Source organism: Antrostomus carolinensis, unplaced genomic scaffold (genome assembly GCF_000700745.2).
Source record: "Antrostomus carolinensis isolate BGI_N321 unplaced genomic scaffold, ASM70074v2 scaffold4760, whole genome shotgun sequence".
NCBI lineage: Eukaryota > Metazoa > Chordata > Aves > Caprimulgiformes > Caprimulgidae > Antrostomus > Antrostomus carolinensis.
In genome coordinates this window covers 261-22,878 of record NW_010288938.1, presented here as the reverse complement: position 1 = coordinate 22,878, position 22,618 = coordinate 261, and the positions used below count along the sequence as shown (strand labels likewise).

The 22,618-nt window shown below is 35.9% G+C and overlaps 1 protein-coding gene across 1 annotated transcript in view; it reads right to left on the bottom strand.

The window, feature by feature from the left end:
- KIF15 (kinesin family member 15) overlaps window positions 1–21,618 on the bottom strand; it is a gene marked incomplete at its 5' end in the record, with an annotated part of 35,226 nt that extends 13,608 nt beyond the window's left edge. Inside the window, 20 exons of the mRNA XM_010168190.2 lie at window positions 112–262; window positions 1,633–1,798; window positions 2,335–2,440; window positions 3,201–3,308; window positions 4,488–4,685; window positions 4,999–5,140; window positions 7,561–7,702; window positions 8,127–8,304; window positions 9,845–10,054; window positions 10,786–10,877; window positions 12,629–12,752; window positions 13,512–13,634; window positions 15,034–15,159; window positions 15,291–15,500; window positions 16,184–16,363; window positions 16,731–16,828; window positions 17,812–17,849; window positions 18,995–19,071; window positions 20,132–20,315; window positions 21,576–21,618. Of these exons, the coding sequence (XP_010166492.2) occupies window positions 112–262; window positions 1,633–1,798; window positions 2,335–2,440; window positions 3,201–3,308; window positions 4,488–4,685; window positions 4,999–5,140; window positions 7,561–7,702; window positions 8,127–8,304; window positions 9,845–10,054; window positions 10,786–10,877; window positions 12,629–12,752; window positions 13,512–13,634; window positions 15,034–15,159; window positions 15,291–15,500; window positions 16,184–16,363; window positions 16,731–16,828; window positions 17,812–17,849; window positions 18,995–19,071; window positions 20,132–20,315; window positions 21,576–21,618 (2,696 nt within the window). The remainder of the gene's footprint in view (window positions 1–111; window positions 263–1,632; window positions 1,799–2,334; window positions 2,441–3,200; window positions 3,309–4,487; window positions 4,686–4,998; window positions 5,141–7,560; window positions 7,703–8,126; window positions 8,305–9,844; window positions 10,055–10,785; window positions 10,878–12,628; window positions 12,753–13,511; window positions 13,635–15,033; window positions 15,160–15,290; window positions 15,501–16,183; window positions 16,364–16,730; window positions 16,829–17,811; window positions 17,850–18,994; window positions 19,072–20,131; window positions 20,316–21,575) is intronic.
- Between the last annotated feature and the right edge of the window lie 1,000 nt (window positions 21,619–22,618).

Sequence of the window (22,618 nt, the reverse complement as noted above, 5' to 3'; positions counted from 1 at the left end):
GGAAACCTATTATTACTGTGTAATCTATTATCAGTGTCACAATAACAAGAATGAAACAATCTGGCTATATAATTGTATAATAAGATATTTCAAAAGCCTTGACTGTCTTACACAAAGTTCAGTTTTCATTGCTTCTGCTTCTTGTTTTCTGTCTTCAAGTTGTTGCTTCAGTTGATCTGTCTCAAACTTTGCTACTTCCTGCAAATTGTCATAGTCATCCTGCAGGCTTGCTTTTTCTTCAAGAATCTTTTCATGTTCTAGCCTTTATAAAACACAAACAAACCAACTCACCCATAATATTAAGATAAGGGTTTGTTCCATTATAAAAATACTCCAATCATTTGTGGTTTATAATCTTCAGATAATATACAGAGCACAGTCCTTTTAGAGAGGAGTGACATAAATGACATTTAAAAAAAAATAAATCAGAACCCCCAAATTTATGAAGGGCACAGGAAATTTAAGTGGCATTGGCAGAGAAGGCAGAATACTCTTTGACTCCTTGAAATACTTCTCACAAAATTCTATGGAAGTTTCAGTCACTGTGTCTTGATAATGGTGTTCACCTGCTTTTTTTTTTTTTAGCCAGTTGTTGGACAAAAGACTCTGCTAGAATGATTCTGCTTAGCTGATATCTGGGTTATTTATCCCATATAAGATCTTTATATATTCTGCCAACTCTGGGTTATTTCCCTCTAAATTATTGCCCTGAAAACTTATTTCATTTTATTTTTCACAAAAGTGAAAAGAAAAGAGGGGTAAAAGAGATGCTAGACAAGTGTTATGAATCATGTTATTAATCGAGAGCCTATAGAAAGAATACCCTTCAGAAAGTCAGTACTTCTACTGTACTAACACAGAAAGCATCAATGAAACCACAACATTTAATTTCAGTTCCAAGTTCCCAGTCTCACAATGCATCACTCAAGAAATGAAATCAGCTCAGATATGACCTACTATAATGCAATAACATAGTTAAGCTTTCCAGGAAAGAAAAAGAAAAACCCACCAAAACAAACCATGAAACCAAATCCCATCAAAACAAACAAAAACCAACAAAACCCAACATAACTATGTCACACTAATGATTAAAGACCTCACCGATTTTCATCTCCCAATAATAATGGCAATTATTGAATGCAACATAGTGAGCTTTTCAGGCTTCAATAGTCAAACTTCAGTTAATTTTTATGGTTTCTTTCTGCTTGTATGTTTAGAGCAGCATCATTACGTCACCTGCTTCATGTGACCAGACTGAGAAGTAACAGTTAATTTTTAAGACTAAATTGGAAAAAAAACCCAACCCAAACAAACTATGCTTCTTCAGCTACTTTAACCTTTGGAGATCAATGAGCTTATAGGTATATCCTACTTAATGGGAAAATGCTGTAGGCAAACCAAAATTAAGGAAGCCTCATTTCATTTTCTTTTTGCTAATTTTACCACATTCCACCTCATGGCTCTGAAATAGGCATGACAAGAATATAGCAAAAGAATAAGCAAAGGACAAACACAAAATAGCAACTTTAAAAAACAGATGTAAAGTGCAAATTCTTATGCACAAAAGAAGAACTAAACCATTGGATGCATTCAGAAGGGAGGTTAAGGCATTTTACCAAACTGCCAACATACCTGACGCTGTCCAGCTGGAACTGGACATCCATGTGTCTGCCAGAAAGCTGGCTCATTTCTTTTTCTTGCTTTTCCCTAAAGGCACCATATTCCAATTTTACAGCTGACAGCTCCTTGTCTGCAGACTGCAGGACAATGCGCAAGTCATAGACTTCACTTTTCAGTACTGTCAAAAACCAAACAAATATTTCACATGTTATTTGGAAACCTGTACTAGATACAGGACATGTAACACTGCAAAGCATCCTGGGAATGTCTCACAAAACTTTACACATTTTCAGTGGAATTAACCTTGAAGGTGACACACAAAAAGGATTTATACATGGAAAAGGTCAATGAAACATTGGCTTTAAGAACTAAAGGGTACAAGCAGAAGCAAAAACAGTCCAGATAATATCACTGCATTTCCATAGATCGATAGATTTTCCCTTTATTATTAATTCCCCCTCCCCCCAAAATACTGTATCCTGTACTCCTTTCACATTCATAGTGAACACAGAACATTTTTCAATATTGTATGCTGTGCAAGACCGGGCAAAGAAAAGCTATTCTGCAAGTATCAGATATTTTTTCTTTAAAAAAAGATATCAAACCAGACTAACATCTTGAATTCAAATAGTTACTCAGCATGAGCTATTGTTGATTCAAACCATCAAGACACCTCAAAACTTCATATGGAATTTCAGTCTTACATAAACTTACTATCAGTCTTGCTTTGACTGTCTTGCAATTGCTTTTCAAGTGATTTTGTCTGTTCAAGGAGCTCCTGGCGCTCTTTACTCCAGTCATTCCTCTCAGATGAAAGAAGCTTGAGAAGAGAAGTAAAATTTTTAAATAGAAGGAAATGTAGGAGTGGCTAAGTCACAAAGTTGTAACAATAATAACATATTAGAGCATTTCATCAGCTGATTACAAATACAAGATGCATTTTTCTTTATATTTGATGTTTGGTGAATCTGAAATCCATAGGCCAAGAAAATATTTGTATATAACTGAAGGCATTACGTTATCTAAAAAGTTAATTTAAAAGCGACCCGTGGCTTTGGAGCCAAGACCTACTTTAAAACAGAGTTATCAGAAATGAGACTGATCTGAGAAGAATACAGGCCTCATTTCCTTTTCTGTTACATCCAACCTAGTGATTAAGGAAGACTTGTAAATATTTTATAGAGTAAAGATGTTTCAGTTCAGTTCTAGCTGAGGCAAGTAGTATTTTCAGCATTCCAAAATTTAAAACTCCCTTATGACTCTCTTATGTTTCCTAGAAATCATGAAGTTGATCTGGAATGTCTATTTGCTTATATTTCAGTTCCAGATCAAGCAGGCTCAGAATCACAACATTTAAAACAACAAAACCAAAAAAACCTCCCCAAACCTGCAGTGTTACATTAAATGAAGTCTTTGTCTTCCCACACAGCCCTGAGCCATGATGCTATGTAAATTTTTTAAAAGTCAAAATGCGAGTAACATTGCAGACTTCACTAAATGACACAGCAGTATGAGTGTGGTAGATGTCACCTTGTTATATATACACACTTACACAGGGCCCTGTATTATTGTTCTCTCACCTCCTGTATTTGTGCAGAATGATGCTCCAGTTTATTAATATGCTGCTGGAGTTTTATATTCTTGCTTTCCTCTTCATCCAGCTTTGTCTGCATTGTGCTCAGTTGCTCCTGTGACACAACAGACACTCAAAATTAGAACACCCATCTCCCAGTTATTCTCACATGCCAAATGGCAGTCTGTGCATATTAAATAAAAAAGTGGCAACCACTATTCTTTTTGATGAAAACAGAACATTCAAAAATAGGCTGGTACCTTAAGTAGCTGACTTCTCCTACTGCTAACTAAACTGCCAGAACACAAGAAAATCCATTGGGGAATTCAAGGACTGACTCCAATAAACACTTAGTTTTCAGACACACGTTTATGTTGGAGAAAAAAGGCTTTAAAAAGAAATTATTCAAAATACATACTAGCTAAATTCCTTACAGGATCTCTGCGCTATGGTAAGTATCAAAGAGGGGTTTTGGCTGTTGTGCCAGGGTTTTACATGCACTGTAAAGTTCCAGCTTCTAGAGAGTAGTTTAGAGAACATTGCAGCACTCTTCTAGTGAGAAAAGACCTTCCCTGACCTTTAGGAAAGATATAAGACAATTAAGGTATAATGATGGGCAAGCATTATTTGGCAGGCTTGTTCAAATAATGCAGTATTATATAATAAGCTTGGGTATTGTTCCAAATGTAGCTGACACCAGAGACTTAAAAAGAAGTTTCCTCTGAAACAAGTTATAAGGTTAAAATAGCAAAAGTTTAAATGTCCTATATATCTGGGGAGGGACTTTTCATAAGGGCAATTAATGAGAAAACAAGGGGAAATGGGTTTAAGCTGAAAGAGGGGAGGTTTAGAGTAGATATTAGGCAGAAATGCTTCACTGTGAGGGTGGTCAGACACTGGCCCAGGTTGCCCAAGGAAGTTGTGGATGCCCCCTCCCTGGAAGTGTTCCAGGCCAGGCTGGATGAGACTTTGAGCAACCTGGTCTAGGGGAAGGTGTCCCTGCTGATGGCAGGGGGGGTGGAACTGGGTGATCTTTAAGGGCCCTTCCAACCCAAACCATTCTATGATTCTATGAATTTTCAACTCTTAAACCCCAGTCAATATTTTCATTGTAAATCCTCTTAAGTACAATGTACAATCAGAGAACTGTTTAGTGAAGCCTTAAGTATTCATCAAGAGCTTCAGTTTCACACGCAAATTAAAATACACTTGGTGGAGGTGAAGTGTTTCATGCCCAAACCCACTTTATTATAAAGTTACATACAGACTTTAGGTTTTTTTTCCCAACATTCACCTGTGCCAGTTTGAGCTCCTCAGCAATGGCCTCACATGCTTGCTCGTTCATCTCTGGGGGAACTGGCTCTTTCAAAATGTTATCCATCATCTCTTCGGAACACTGAAAATCTTCAGAATGATAGTCTAAGATGTCTGGGCTTACTCGTGGCACTAGGCGAGACCTCAGCTGGTAAGCTTTTGTTGGAGTGGTTATGTTCTGTTACAAAGATTACAAAGCAGTAACTGTAAAAATGAATTAAGACTTTGTCTGGTGTTGTATTTCATAGTTCTATAAGCAGAATAATGAAACAAAATGCTCAGAGTGGTTAGTTCTAAACCACTCCACTTTCTCAGATTACGGTAGCAGTCATTCAGTATTTCAGAACAAAAAAGCAGCGTGTCTGGTGTATCATATATGGATTACAAGCCAGGACACCAACTAGGTTAAGGGATCATATAAATTAAAGTCTATGTTCTCACACAACTCAGGAGTAAGTATATGTGGTTTTAAAATAAACTTATTCTCATACCTTCAGAGTTTCTCTGTGTAGCTTATGTAACTGAGAGACTTCTCGGCGCTTGTGTGCTTTGGTTGCCTCCAGAATGTTTTCAAGATGTTGGTTTACTTTCTGAAGGGATTGAAGCTCTGATTCCAGTTCCATATGCTTTTTCCTGTTTAGGAAGTATTTTACTACTGTCAAAACCACTCCATCAGCATGCCCTCCCATCAGTAAGTATAGCTGCAGTATTGCCAACCAGCAAACTGAAGCTGAACTCTTGCCCAAACATTGAAATACATTATTTTGAGAAGAAAGCTATCATTGCTGTATTACCAAAAAAAAAAAAAAAAAAAAAAAAAAGCTAAGAAGCTTATTTGTGCTTGCATAATGAAGCAAGCAGATGGATAACTAAACGTGTCAGAAAAAATCCATTACACGGTAAGAAATAAGCTGAGCGCTCTGCAATTCCTTTTATGAGAAAGTGGTATCACCCATACCAATAAGTTTTTAAGCTTTAAAAAAAAAAATGTTATCCAGTTTTATATGAGAAGTCTGAACTGGTGCTTGCCAGGATTAAAGAAAATCCTTTAAAGATTTTTTTTTTTTTTGGAAGTGCTGCTCTGTTAAGATTATTTTGCCCTCTAAGAGTACTTCAACTGAAATCCAGCAGATGAGCAGAAATTTAGGAATAGTTTTCATGAGGTATTTTGCAGAGCTACATGCTGTTACTGTGATAGTTGGCCTTACTGACATAATTGTAGGGTGACAGACTACAGACAACAGGAAATACACTATTTCATCTTTTGGCAGTTTAATGCTATCACTTTCCCTTATATTTTTAGCACTTGCAACAAAATTTATGGACCAGAGTAGAACTTTAGTTCTGACTGCTCTTGGACAACAGACAAATTAGCACACATTGATTTTGTGAAGTTGTTCGGTTTTACTCCACTTATTCAGTTACAGGATACAGCTACACTTGAATGTCAACTTAAGTATCCACTGGAAACAAGTTTAAAATTTAGTGAAATCCAGAGGTGAATCCAGAGGCTCAACAGCACACTTCTGCTTGACTGCACTCCACTAAGAAAATGTCAGTAATTGATAACAAAAATGTATACACACTATCAAGAAAACAAGACTTTGGGGGTTGGAACTAGATGATCTTTAAGGTCCCTTCCAACCCAAACCATTCTATGATTCTAAAACACACACAAAATATGGAATACACAAAATAGGAATACATCAAATACACAGGAAAATAAAGTAATTAATATATGAAGATATAAATAAACCATTGTAAATAATGATACAGGATAACAGATGGATTGCTGAATTGATAAACTTAGTAGAGAGGAACATTATGATTTATAAAGTTCATATGTTTTGCTACACAAACCTAAGAGAATAAAAATACAGATTTGTACAATTGCTTGAATGAGCAAAAAGGACATTACAATGTTACTTCACAAAAATAAAAAAAGAGGTGGGGAGGCAAAAATGGAAATATCTTGTGCCCAGTGCTTCTAGAATTACACTCTAGATTCACTGAAATCAACAAAAAGCAACAATGTTAGGTACAAGCTAAAAATAAAATTTAATTTTTTGAAAAAATTGTGTCCTTTCTGCCTTCCAGGTTTACATTACATTTGCTGGAAATGCAATTGTTTTTCTTCTATCTCCAGTAGCTGGGCCTGAATTTTTCAGAAATGGGGTTGATAAAGTTAAGCTGTGTATTATTCACTTGCATATGAATATACACACACACACACTGAAGGTGTTACTTAGGCCTTTCACATTATCTTGTGCTGCCCTCAAGGAGAATAATTATAGTAAATTCTTTCCTACATTAGTAAGGACAAACTAGACTCTTATGTTTAGATGCCAAAGCAAATAAGACATGAATGAACTATTGACACCATGACTTTGCTCTAATTTGAATTAAATCTCTGTTCCAATAATATGTCTCAAGATAGCGCTATTCTTAAAAATCTTTGAAGTGGAGACAAAAAATTAACCAACAGGTTAGCCAAAATTTTCTGGGGTGCTGGATTTATGGTGACTCGAACTTACAATCTTAAAGAGGTTATGTTAAAAACTATTATTACACTAAAACAAAAAAACAAAAAGCCCCAAAACACCACCCCAAAACCTATTAACACTTTGTTCTCGTCACTGCTTCCATCTGTAACATTTAAGTTACTGAAAAATACTTGTTTAACATGAAAACTAAGCCAAACTCTCCATCCCATTAAGCAGGGGACTATCAGAATTCTAGGGTGTGATTATCTCCTGCGTGTTATGAAGCATTGTTTTGCATCTTAGCATAAGAAAGATCTTCCAGAAAGACAAAGAAATCTGCAACAGTGCAGATGTGCCTTCAGACTGTATCATGGTTGTTTCCTAAGCTGAGAGTAACTGAGTTCAACAGGAACATGTTCTGTGTGCATGCCATTTTTCTTAACCTGGCCCTCTTACATGCAAAGCACATACTTACGACTGTATACTCATGACCTGAGACTAACTTTTAAAAATCAATACAAGTAATTATTTAAAGACATGTAAAGACATTTCTATACTGTTTTGTCTCACTTGGTTAGCTCTTTGAATTCTTCATATTCTTGTTTTGAACTTGCCAGTTCACTTTGAGTCTGTAGCAGGCGTGCTTTCAGCTTTTCAATGGATGCCAGGGAGTTGCTTTCCACTGATATGGTGGTAGAATATAAATGATGACCTAAAGAACAAACATACACCATCTGAAATCAAAGTGGCTCAAATATTGTAAATTTTACTAAAGTGAAAGTATTTGTAGGCTTGTGAACATCACAGCAGCAACTGAGATTGAAGAAAATGGGTATTAGCAACAGTCCACGTGGAAACCAGTAGAATAATTAGTATTACTGCAGTCTTCATAACTATTACGGATAACAAAATGAGATTATGGATGGTGTTCACAAGATGCACAAGAACCTAAATTCGCTATTGCTGTATTTGCTTGAAGGCTAACATGAATAAAATGAAGTAAACCTGTTTTATCAGTCTTCAGGTATCACTTTGAAGGCAAAAATACATCAAGACAGAGACCATTTTCAACACTACACTGCACACAACAGAAATACAGTAAGCTTATCTAGCTGAAAAAATTAGCATATTTTTACCTCCAGCATTTTTCTCTGTGGCTGCAGCTTCCAAAAAAGCTTTTTCTAGTTCTGCGATGGTCAGAGAATCAATTTCTTGGGCCTTTTTAACTGACTGCAAAGAGCGAAGTCTTTTATTCTCCTCTCTGAGGTTATGGTTCTCCATGGCATACTTTGCAATTCGTGGGTGTTGTTCCATCTGGGATAAGCAGCATTTTATTCATCAGTTTTAATTTTCCAGACAATGCTATACATAACTACCTGTTGCTCTACTACCTTTAATAAGCATTAAATTGTAATAGAAAGAGAAAAAAAAAAAGAGGTATTGCTTACAGTGGTTAAAACTGTCCTTTTTTTTGTTAGTTTTCTTACTCCCTTGGAATCTGTTCTCAAAAGACAGTGGGTTTATATTTTATGTGTTCATTCTTTTACTGGCAGTAAAGCAGTAGAAGTTTTTCTTGCTCTTGATATCACAGAACGTTGGGGATTGGAAAGGACCTCGAAAGATCATCCAGTCCCATCCCCCTGCCAGAGCAGGAACCTAAATGAGATCACACAGGAAGGCGTCCAGGCGGGTCTCGAATGTCTCCAGAGAAGGAGACTCCACACCCTCCCTGGGCAGCCTGTTCCAGGGCTCTGTCACCCTCACTGTAAAGAAGTTTCTTCTCAAGTTTAAGCAGAACCTCCTGTGTTCCAGCTCACACCCATTGCCCCTTGTCCTACCACTGGGCATCACTGAGAAGAGCCTGGCTCCATCCTCATGACATTTGCCCTTAACATATTTGTAAACATTAATGAGGTCTCCCCTCAGTCTCCTCTTCTCCAAGCTAAAGAGCCCCAGCTCCCTCAGCCTTTCCTCATAAGGGAGATGCTCCACTCCCTTCATCATCTTGGTGGCTCTGTGCTGGACTCTCTCCAGCAGTTCCCTGTCCTTCTTGATATCTGTTTTCAGTTTCAATTTTGAGCTTTCACTATCTTAGCACTGTCCCTGCATGCCATAGTAACGTTTCTATAGTCCTTTAATGACTGTCTTGACTTCTGTACTTCCCCCCCTCCCCGCTTCACTTCGGGGCTGGTCTAATACATCTACTCCTTTTTCCTACTTCTGCTTGGAGGAAGTTGTTTTTAAAGATCTGACTTCCTTCTTGAGCTTCTTTGCTCTTCAAAACTGCCTCACAAATGATACCACATCTATCAGACACCTGAATAACCTGAAGCCTCCTCTCCTTGAAGCCTTAGGTATGTACTTTGCTACTTGCCTCCCTCAGACAGCTCCGAAACAGCATTATCCCCGATTGCCCTATCTAGCATCTGTGTTGTTACCCTTCAGAAATCTGCTGTATTACTTGCATCCAGCTGTCTTTCCCTTCCAACAGATGTCATGGAGGTTAAAGTCTCCCTTAAGAACGAGGATTTGTGGAGACTTCTTTGAGTTGCTTAAGGGACACTTAGTCCTCTACCTAACTGAGATCAGGTGGCTTGTAGCAAGCTCCCACCATGATATCACCCTTACTATCCTCTCCTCCTATGCAAACTCACAAGCTCTACACCCACCCATTGCCCCTTTCCAAAGGGAAACTCCATGATTTGAGATGCTTCTATAAAGGGACCCAGCAGCCATCCATTTTTTTTCTGCCTGTCTTTCCTAAAAAGTCTGTATCCATGCATCACAGAACCCCAACATGTGAGCTATTCTCACAAAGAAAATTGTTCTAGAAAGGAAAAAACTAAAGACTTACCTGTTCTCTGAGTATCTGCAATTCCTCCCTCAATTCACTGAGGAGATCATCTTGCTCTTTTGGCAATAAACTTCCACCAGCCTCTTTGTGTAATCTCTCCAAGCGAACAATGTGGTCTTCTCGGAATTTAACTATCATTTTATTGGACTGAATAAATTTCTCCTTCTTGGCACATAGATCTTCTAGTTGAGCAATTTTTTCCAATAAATTCTTATAAAAATACGTACAGAGATTGGTGGAAAAGTGACAGTTACACCAGATGAATTTTTAAGGCGCACATATCACACACACACACACAAATCATTCAAAACTCAGTTAACAATTCTGTGAATACACAGACTATCATTCATTTGGAGGAGATCTATAGAGAGCAACAGCTCATGACAAGGAGCCAAGTTACACACTATATTGCAAAAACATTCTTTAGAAGCTTCAATATGATCCTGTAGACTAAGTATTCAATCAAGCACATCAGATGCACCCCTAGAGTGCCTGTTTCAGTTCACCTTTTTCCAAGAAAATTGATTTTAGATGATTCAGCACTGCATCATGACATTAATCAAAACCAAAGCACAATAAAATGGGGATGACTGGGAGGTTTGCTTCAAAAAACACTGTTGATGCAAACACTCAAAGATACACCCAAAATAAAGTAAAACAGAAGTTTGTTGTTCTGTTCAAATTTTTCATTGGAAAATCCAAATTAAAAAAAAACAGACCCTAAAACTAAACATACAATGAAAACTATCCTATGGCTTGCCTGAATTCAAAAGATTTTCTCCTAAATGTCATTTGACTAGTTTGTTTATTACCAAGCCTTATCATCCCTGGACAGAGTGCTTTTATTCAGAAACAAAGAAAAATCACAAAGAGAGTCAGTTTCAATATGTGCTCATCAGATAGTACACAGAATGCACTTAGAAATATTAGTGCTTTCTTACCTTCTTTTCAGCTTCCGATTTCTCCCAGAACAGCATTGCTTCAAGGAAGTTGTTCATGTAATTTATGTTGTTCTTCCCTTTTTCAAGAGCACCTGTAGCGTAAAGTCAAAGAAGCAAATGCCATATTTATTAAAATACCAGTTAACCAGGTTTTCCTCAATACATAATGTGGCAGTTGTGTAAAGAAAATTTAAATAAATTATTCAAACAATATAATTCCTCTAAGATATGCGCCATACTCAGAGCAAAGATTTTTAGACTGTAATTCTTAGTCACCTGCAAGGGCCGATAAAGAACAGAGTAAATAAACATAATTGTATAATTAACAAAGTAGTTCAAGCATTAAACAGCTTTACGAGTAACTTATTAAAATAAAAGAATCTGTGTGTTCAGCCGAGTATATCTATAGAACGCAAACAGCCTCTGAAATTAATTTGATAACACTAAGCCATTATTAGCATTATTATTACAGTTTGTACATATTAAAAGTGGACTAACTGGTTTATGAGAAGGAAATTCAGGAAAATAAGCGTGAATTAAGTGGACAATTAGTGATTTAATCTGGAAGGAAAGTGTCCACACCAGGGATTAAAGGGCTTTAAGTAATCCACTTCATAAATTAGTTCAAAATAGCTTTCCTGAATATCCTCATGCAGGCGAGACTACTTATTTATAGAATACTAATCACCATAGTATCTAGGTGCATAATAACTATCCTATTGTAATTTAATACATTAAAAAATGCCACCATTTTTTAAAGTAGCTAGTAAGCATATTTCATGTTTGTGTGATTGAGTATTACAAACATGGCTTAACTGCATAGACTAAACACAGCTCTAGTACATTATGTTCTGCATAAAACCTCTTTTCAGTGTTTAAGCACCATCATTCGCTTTCCCTCAGAACTCTGTCACAAGCCTAACAACACTTTCGAGCCCTGGGACAATATTCATGTATTAATGGACAGTGATTCAGTGTCCCACATAATCATGGATTTGTTTTTACTGGTTAAACCTGTATGCTCACAGAGAATAATTTCCCCTTAGGAAAACTCAACCACAGATGCTTTGTATTAGACAAGTCTTTCCAGCTCCTGTAGTAACTTCTATTGTTGTATCTTTTATTTCTTGGCTGGGTCAGGGAAGAGTTGACTCAGGATCACAGTAAAGAGTTAAACTAATAAGAATTAGTTTACTACCTTGTGATTAAACATTATAAGGTAGTGTGCTTCAGCAAGAAGTACACATAGTAGAAAGCTATGCTGGGATCTATATTGCAGATACAGTGGTGTAGAGATAAGCTACTGGAAGAAAAGAATTACATATTGATAAAAACCCCATTACCATCTTACACTGAAACTGATCTTCTATTGAAAGGACCCTAGATCCTTCTTAGGATCTTCCTGAAGGAGAACAGGGTAAGGGGTGAGGGGGAAAAAAATCCCATCCTGACCTTAAGAAGAATGCAGACTCAATAGGCACTATCAACACCTTAGTGCCTTCCCTCCAACCTAAATGTACAAGCAATCATGTGTAAACTTTTGATTACTTAAAGGAGGCAGCATACATCTTACAAACTGGAGGAGCATTCTAGGTATTCTATAATAGAAACATAGTCCTGTACACAGACTTATGAGAGGAAGTAAATAAATCACATCAATAGCTTCTGCAAAACATTAGATACAAATAGAGGCAATGGGATCCGTAAGACATGCAACCTCTGTAGATCAGTCCCTACAAAAATACTAATCGTTCAGAAACTTAATGAATGAACTTAAGGCTCCATCCAGCACTCTAGGCTAAAATTGTAGCAAGTTCTCTCTCCCCTCATCCCCAACTCTTACCTTGTGATACAGAAATATCATGCATAGATGGCACTGAAGTAAGCTGAGCAAGCTGCTCTTTCAACTTCTTGACCTCAGCTTGCAGTTGGCTTACATTTCCTTGCATGTCTTCATTTACCACAGCCTTTCATAAATATGTTAAGAGAAAATCAGGAAGAGGTACAAATAAAAAAATCTTATTTTGTAGGATAGAAGAAAAGTCAAAGACTGGAAAACAACAAAACTACTGAGAACTTTTCCACCTTAGGAAAGGAAGGACTCATGGGAAAACCATGTTCAATTTACTGAGAAAAATCAGGAGGCTGCACCTTAGCTAAGAATATTGGTTAAAAAAATTTGATGTTTTCCAAATTTACTGAGAAAAATCAGGAGGCTGCACCTCAGCTAAGAATATTGGTTAAAAAATTTGATGTTTTCCAGAGTTTTCTCTGGAGCTTTTTGAACAACGAGGCTAAGCAGTATACATCAAAAGCAGTAGTTTCCAGACAGATGCCAACATACTTTTAAAATCCATTCATGAGAAATTACATTTTGGGAATTAGCATATATAAAAGCTAGATGCACTGAAATACTCTTCAGTCTAATTTCTTTAATGACAGCTTTTATTTTTAGCACAAAATTACTTACTTTTTCCAATGTTATCAGCCATTACCTAACCCTTACCTGTTGTACTCTCCTCATAATCAAAAGCAAACAAGTTCATTTCAAAAATAATTGGTGATAAACATTTAGGAAAGCAAATTTAGGATGTTAAAATAAGTTATAGTCATTTAAATTAGTGAACACACAAGAGTAACTCAGTGAAGCTATCCTGTTTGCAGATGTGCAGTTTAAGTGATAAGAAATTTTTGTGGCAATAATAAAAACACTGAATAACTCTTACCTTATTTTTAATCAACTTTGCTCTCTGAGCAAAATTAAGGGTGGACAGTGTTTCACCAAAACACCTGGATCCTGGATGAACATTTGCGATTATGCATGTTTTTGCATTACCACCAAGGGAATCCTATATAAAAACATAGGAGTTACCTTTATTTGCCTGGTTTTGGCTATAGCAGGAAGCCATCACCTAAGACCTACTTTGTATCACTTTGAACAAACTGCAGAAGGGATTTTATTTAACAAACCTCCATGCTACTTAAGTGTCTGAAATTTTATTTCAAACATGGGTATACAGGATGTGACTGTAAATAGAGACTTTATTTAGATTTCCAAAACCCTGATTCTAATATTACTAATCAACAATTTGAAGCATTTGTTACACTTGAACAGCAGGGAGGAAAAAAAAAAAACCCCAAAACAGAGAGAAAAAAATCAGGGAATAAACTAGATATTTCACTTTAATCTTGGTCATTAGTAGATTGGTATTCACATTATTCTGAACATCATCTAGCCTGTTGTTTATTCCAATCTATCTTCTGGCAGCAATTGCTAAACAAACAAAATCACAAAACTACAGATTCTTGCCCAAGGATGTAAGAAGAACCTCTCTTTTACATGCATGTCTTCAAATACCTCCGTGCTGTTAGACAAGTAATTCTCAAGTCTCTGGAGAAGGCATCAGTTATACCTAGGATTCAAAGCCTACTACTACCAAATAGTCCACAAGCCTCAATGGCATTAGAAGGTCATGTTTGTGGACTTCTTTGCAGTACAACCATCTAAAGAAAAAAAACACTTAAGTAACAGCTCATATTTGCAATTCTTTTCCAGTTTCTATGTATTTTGGGTTACACTGGAAGAACATAATCCTTGAGGTTCATGATGTTAAGATATACATGGAACAGGGACAGAATTATTGGGAAAATTTGCTGTGATCAAAACAATACTGTGTTGTAACACAAATATTGTATTATGTACAAGTACTATATTATAATGCAAAAATATAATACAGATAATATTCACAGAATTTTGGTGAGTGCTGGTATCCAATAAGTCTTTGCTTCCATCTTTGTCTTCTGTTTGTCTTGAAAAGAGCCCATAAGGTCTCAGGTAGGAAACTAAGTTTATCAAATTCTTAACATCATACCAACACTAAGCACACATAGGCTAATTCTAGAAAAGCTGTCAAATGTTTCAACATATATCTAAATATTACATTGTGATACACAGTATTTCCCAAATTATATGGACAAAAGCATATATTGCTTTTTCTTTAAAGCTTGTAAATATGTAAAAAGAGATTACAAGCACGAATACATTTCTGGTCTTCAGTTAACAGCAATAAATTGACTGGAAGTCTGTTTAGGTAAAAAGATATTTTTCAAGCATTCTTCTACCAGCCCAATATTAAAACAAATTTTTATTGTACCCAGGTTCAGCTTTTTAGAGTAAAAAACCCAAACCAAACAAATATTTTTTTCTACACCTCAATTACCATATAAAACCTAGAGGATATGTATTACCCGTAACAGAAAAGTGAGCTTGGAATCCCGGTAACAAACGTGTCTCTGTTTTCCATTACCCACATCAACAAGTGCTGTGATTACTTGGCCTAGGCAACTTAGTGATCGATTTATGTTACCTGCTTCCTGAAAAAACAAACAAACAAAAAACCAATAAAACAAAAACACAGAAAAGAACAAAAGTGAACAGTTTTGGTGGATGGAACAGGGCAGTACACCTGAATGGAGAAAGATGCCACAGATATTACAGAACTAACCTTTAACCTCAGTCCTTCTGTATGGGTGTCTTTCTGCCTCTCAGATCCTGCCAAGTCTACCAGGTTGAGCAGGGAAGATCGAATGTTAACAATTTCATTGTTTTTCTCCATGGATTCCACTGTGATAGTGAAAACTGCATGTGATCTTGAGGATTCTCTGTTCATCGAGGTGGATGCTACACGACGGTTTCTCCAGCCCATAGTTAATACCTGCGCACGAGAAAGACATCAACTAGTACATCAGACTGTACCTGGCAGTTACATACAGGTGCCATAAACAGTAGTAACCGTATTTCAGGGCAACAGCTTTCAAAAAATCTCAAGGACAAAAGATTTATTTTACTTTTTTCCAATAGCAGTATTTTAAATGTGAAAAAATATAGTACAGTCAAGCTTAATAAAAACACTAATTGTAACATTCAGTTCTTTCCTACAGGAGTGCCATTGCTGTCTGAAAGCATAACACAGCCAACACTGGTGTGTGTTAGCAGTACACGAGGAAAAACATATTTGAAGTCACTGAAGTACTATGTGTATTTGTCTCATTCATGGAGGAATAAACATGACAACTTCTGTAACACACATGCTGCCTGATTAGCAGGAGACATTTTCTGTTGCTATTTCAGAGATGTGTAGGGCAAGCATGGAAAGATTACTGTAATTGCAATTCATATATTCCAAACTCCAGAACTGTGTGATTTCTTACATATGTGGGATAGTCAGGAAGTAATGCCTAGAAACAGCTTTTTACACTGTTTTTGGGAGGACGGAGATAGGGGAAGAGGGTGTCAAAGACAGTATGCAAAAAATATGTGCTTTAATCAAAGAGGAACATTTACTAAATAAGCATAAAGATAAATAGGCCAAACATTAAAAAGTGACAAAAAAAATACCTGGTATGCTTCAGCAGCAGATGACAACACCTGTTCAACAGCACCATCAACAAAGACTCCCTTCTTGATGTGTTCTCTGAGAAAGAGTCCAGCTGAAGCAGAATCTAGCAAGTCAAATATCTGTTCATTGTAGATTTCAATAAATGAACATTTGCAGAGAAAACTCTTTCCACTGCCAGCCTGAAAAACACAGTAATTTACACTATAAATAGATCTCAAAGTCTGACATTGTTTGGCAGCAAGTCTCATTTTACACATATCTAAAGCTACTAGTTTGCATATATTTTCTGCACACAATACATTTCTGATCACCAGATAACAACCAACATCCAGAAACCCAGATGCATTTTTAGACTCAAACTATAAGCACATTTGTGTCTATAATTTAGTAGAGTACTAGATTCAAGCATTTCTTATTAATAAATCTGATGCAAGATGGCAATAATCCTGGAAACTTAACTGCTACATCCCCGGCTTACCAAACAGCCTTAGCTAATCTTAAACATACAACATTACTTCCACTGCAGTAAGTATAAAATAAATGTACCTTTTCTTTTTCACGTTCAATTAGAAAAAATAAGTATTCAAAGCTCCGTGGAATTACACCTCTGAGACTGTGAGTGAAATTATCAGAATCAGATGGTCCTAAAGAGATTTTTAATTAAAAAAAATAATTTATTAGTACTACTCAAGAGTAATTGAGTATTACTCATTAATATCATTATCATTAATATTTGATATTAATTATATCAAAGATATCATTACAGAAGATTTCAGCAACCAGGTTTCAGTCAGTTTATGGCAAAACCACAGAAGAAATTCAATAACATCAGCTTCCAAGATCTAAGAAACTATTCCATAATCAGAATTATATGTAGTCTAAACAGTGCTTGTGAAAGTTTATTTTACCTGTTCATAGGTTTCCTAAGTCTAAAATAGTATAAACTACTTGGACTTCCATAGAAAACAAGTACAGACGTGCAGGTATGTCACTACAGCTACCTTAACCTTGATTTGAAGAACCAAAGATGGGGTGGATTTGTTCCCATGTTTAGTTAATTTCTATGTGCTCCTCCAAAACATGTCAGTCAAATTGGTTGGGTTATTTCAGTAACTTTCTAATGCCAAGTACAATATTAATGCATTTAAAATCACCACTGTATGAAGAACAAGATTACAAGGGGATCCTTTCATATACATAGTTCTTAAATTCCTAGTTGGGTAGGAAGCAGTTATTTTGAAAATCTCACTGTATTTTAATACAGAAGAATCCTGTATACTAGAATACTTTTCTACACATACAAGGGATATCAGCCAAACAGGGAAACCAGCAGAATACTAATTTTGGAGAAAATTTACTAAGTGTTTGATTTAATTGAAAAGCTTCTCTCCTGTTAAAAACAAACAAAATTACATCTTCAAAAAGATAAGAGTACCTATACTTCAGTCTTTTGATATTAAGCAAGAACAATTGCACTGAGCGCTACATACTGTCTTAAACCTTAAAGTTATCTGTAGGAAGACAAAAATCTAAATGATCCCTGGTGTTTGAGCAAGGTGACATTTCAACTCAAGACAAAAAAACCATTAAGAAATCACTGAAAGATTAAGCTCTCTCATGCACTTACCCATCATAGTAAAGGTTTTTCCTGACCCAGTCTGGCCACTAACAATAAACATAAAAAAAAAAGATAAAGTTTTATTCTGGCTCTGAATTTTTAAATTAATCTGTATATTTTAAGGAGAACTCAAAGCTTGAACTGTGAACTCACAAAATGAAAAAATAAATTTTTCTAAGCTGAGGATAAGAAAAGACAGAGGCAAGCTGAGAAATCAATCAGCTAAAAAGGCATAAAAAGACAACAGCAAATTTGACCATGAAATTCTGTTAGATAAATCACCTTTTCCCTCCCCTACCACCCACCATTTTCTTCCTTATTTCTGCTGGAAAGGAAAATAGTGGAACTTAGCATAAAAATAAAGGCTTTAAAATATATACATTAAACTGATTTTTGGCTCAGTCTTTTGGGTTTTGTGTCACTCAGTAGCATACATAAACCCAAAATTAGGAAAATACTTTTAAGTTGAATATATCTTTTTTTTAACAGTGGTTATTAATCATGCTAGAGAAACTTCAGGGCAAGTTCACTTCATTTTTATACATTTGTATATTGTAACAAAGTAGACTTCCCTTCACAGTTTTGCAAATGCTGTGCTAGGCTAAAAGACCCAGTAAGGCTTTGGTTAGATCAGTCCTTCAAGGTAGCATTTTTGACCAAGTGTTTACTCAGTTTTCAAAATGAAAAAATATTAAGAGTTAATATAATGATCTTCATGCTACTAGTCATGGATATATTTCTACCTTCAAAACATTTTGAAAGTTAAAATTATTATTCATGACTTCTCCCACAGGCATCTAGGACTCACTGAAGAGTTGAGCTGGCCAAATATAAAGTTAAAGCAACTTTCATTTCATTTTACTACGGACATATTGAAAACAACTAGCTTTCTCTTTAACATTACAATAAAACTTCTAATTCTTAGACAAACAATAGCAAAACTGAAATGAGATTACAATCCATGTTATTGGCCTTAAGAATTAGAAGCACCTACAAACAGATTCCTCCAGAAGAAGACCAAGAAGTACCCTTCAATATTGCAGGAACACTCCTCATGTTGTGCTGCACGAAGGAAGCACTTTCAAAGCTTACTGTAATATTAAGCAGACTCTGGCACTTAAAACCACAGCTACTTATTCACACAATCTCTTCAAGTGTTGCAATGGCTTTGAAATACCATTAAATTACTCACTATGCAAAGATGGTTCCATTGTAGCCATTCATACAAGATTCCACAATATTTTTGGCCACACTTGAGAACACTGACTCCTGGGGTAAAGAGAAGGCACTTGGCACCAGTCATTTAAGTATCTCTTCTGCCAGTGTTTTCTATGCCATAACATTAGAACATATAAAATGGATGCATTCCTTAAGGCTAGAGATACATCATCAACACTGGAGTTCTCACAGCAAAACAATACATCCTAAGTCTTTGTGACATAAAACACTCCTTTAAAAAAAAAAGTTATTCCTTATTGATAACTGAAAGAAAAATAATAAAGCAGTGTGATAGTAACAGCTTTCAAATATAAATTACAGTAGTTTTGGTCCAGTGTTTTTGATTACATTATGTGGCTCATACCATCAGTAGGTCAAAGCTGAGCCTGGGGCCCTCATCAAATCTAGTTAACTTTCAACATTTGCCACTGTACAGTGGCATATTCCACAAATCTGCACAACTCTTTAGCCTCATCTATTTTCAATTATTTCTCTTAGACCTGCAAGAAGAGCCTAGCTACAAATAACAGCCTACAGTGGGTGGGGTTTTTTTGGGAGGTTTTGGTTTTTCTAAACCTAAGTTAAATGGAATTGGAGTCTTAGAGGAATTAAAATTATGTTCAAAATTTCAAACACAATATTATAAAAATTAAATTGAAGACTTTTCCTTCTAGTATTACCTGTCCCAGATGAACAATTCATCTGTTTAAAAGGTAAATGTGTAAGAAAATATAAAAATAGAATATAAACTCATAATTTCCTAATATATAAATCACATCTTTAATATTAGCTACTGACTGCCAGCTATTTTTATAGGTTTGTCTCAACAGGGGGGATTATTTTCTGTCTATGGTGTTACTGTAACATTTACAAAGAAGCTCTAATTTTAATGTAAACATTAATTAAAGAAATTAACGGTTAAAAAAATACATTAAAACTATTAGAGAGCAGAATTTAGTGCAACATTTCTACAATATAAGGACATATTACCAGTCTGACCACTGAAAAAGTAAGACCCAAGGCATTATACCTTTAGAAAGGTTTAGTGTAGCAGTTGTCAACATTTGGGCGAAAGATTGCAATACTGTTACGAGATTTGGGAAGTTATTACCTGTGTTGTTTCCATGTTTGCAACATAATCAAAAGTAAAGATCTTTGGCTCAGGCTTCGAATGCAGACGGATGGTATTTGATGAAAGAACAGATAAACACAAGCTTTGATCTCCGTCGGTTAACACAGTTCCCTCTGAAGGAGGACGTACCCTCACATAAACTTTGATAGCATCACCTTCAGCACTGAAGGAACATTTATACATTAGATTACTTTGAAATAGATCTATCAGCTGCTTGATAAAATTAAATCACAAAAAGCAGATTAAGCATGTGAAGTCATACAAAGGCCTCTCCTGAAAACATACTACTTCTAGCCACACGCATGAACGCATTACAAGCCACAGATTTATTGAAGGCAACAATATGGCAGATTTAAAAGCAAAGAACAGGACGTTACTGGCATTTATCACTGTCCCATGTAACTTCAGCTCTAAAAGAACACATTTCACAGTGAACCTGAGATATGTAGAACCAGTGTTACAATAAAGGTTTTGGTAGTTTCTGACTATGGGCTTCCAGCATCCCTCTTACCACTGGAAGTTCTAAAAGACTTTAGAAATGGAGCAGATGATGCTATGCTCCAGCAAGAAAGTTACTTGCATTTTTCTTTGCTGCTTGCAAGAAGGGAAAGAACAATCAATACTTGATCCACTATTCCAATAAAGTATAGCAGCACCTACATCTAAAAGCTCCCTAACCTATTTAAATCACATTTATCAGTGGATGCACCAGTAAATTTAGCTTGAGTAAGTAACTGTGCATGATTATTAAAGCTTTGAGGAGTTCTGGTATAAATACCAATATACAGATATAATATTAAAGAATTAATTTTTTACATGAAGTGACAGCAAACTTGGAGTTACTTTACTTCATTCTTTCCCAAAAGGCAGTTATAGCACAAGGGTGTTATAACTGGTACTGATTTTTACTTTTGGTAAAGTTTTAAAAGTGGGGGAAGGACTTCATAATTTAAATGTGGGATTGGGGAGTGGCAGACCAAAAGGCTAAAAGAGAACAGGAAGCAGCTGAAAAAGGGAAGATGTTATACTGGAATTAAGACACAAGTCACTAACTTTCATTAGACAGTATAATTCTGGGGGCTTTTTGTTTTTGCTTAGGACTTCCTTACAGAATTGAAGTTCCTCATGGAATATCTCTTCAGAGAAATTCCAGAGTCCAGCTGCAGAGTTAGTGGACAAATGAGAATTCAGTGCATGGCAGTATTCCAAGAGGAATCCAATGCCTCAGAACAACACTTTCATTATGAGAACTTGTTTTATTTAAAACCCATAAGGAAGTTCAGAGAGAAAGGCAGTAATCTGGTGCAGGAAAACATTGAAAGAAAAAAACACTTTAAATTATTTTACAGTTATACTAGGTTTTGTTTATACTTTTTGTGCAATGTGATTACACATATATGGGAACCAGACAATACTACTTTACCTAGGCAAGTTCAACAAAGGTAATGCAGAGTCACGCAAGTCTCCTATAAAAGTGAAACACATACAAAAATTAAGCAAGATAAAATTATTGCACAAAAAACCCATTTAAAGAGAAAATACCATAAGCAGTGCTGAGGGAGATAAATGGATTGCCTGATAAATATCTGTTTCATGCATGAATCAGAAGTGCACAAAAATATTTAGTAACTATCTTCCTTTGACAGGAAGTTTGCAGTTTCTTGCAGATAGAGGAAGCTCCAGTCCCACAATGTGAGCATGCACACACTTGCACATGTATGTGCAATGAGTAGTCTCATAAATTAATGTATATAAAGTTTTGCAAGTGTTTTGGAGAATTAGGAATATAAATTTCAACAGTACTATATATTGCAATTATGCTTTAAAAATTGGTAACTAACTACAGATAAAAAAAACAATACAGCATGAAATTGTTTTACTGCAAAACTCGATTTTCTGAATCTACACAACTGAGTAGCTATATTACTTCCACCTTTATGAAGTGATATTAAACACTCTGTAAAGCTTTCCTGTACATATGAGCACCATTTTGCACAGCTTCACGTTTCAAGGAGACAGCACATATTACCCTGTAGGTAGATACAGCGACTTACACAATGAAAGACGATTTTAAAATATTATCTAACAAAATTTTCCAATAATATAAAGTGCACGGGTCTATTGTAGGAGGATCCTTTTAAAAGTAAGATTAATAATGAAGTGCAAAGGCACTAACCTTCTCATTAACACTCACACTATATAAATATCCTGCTGCTGTTATGCGAGTTTGCCTGCTTCGATTCACAGAAACACATCAGAGAAATGTGCTAACTTATAATTCAGTTATTCGTTCTTCCAATACAGGAGATACCAAATGGAGCTGGGACGAGAAAAGCCGCGCATTTTAAAACTGCAATCAGGCTGCGGGATCCTTGCAGAACCTGTGCCTTAGGAAATGCCCGACTCTCCCTCCGGTGACTGTTCTTAGCTCCTGCTTTAAAATGCTGCTTTCACTCGAGTGTTTGT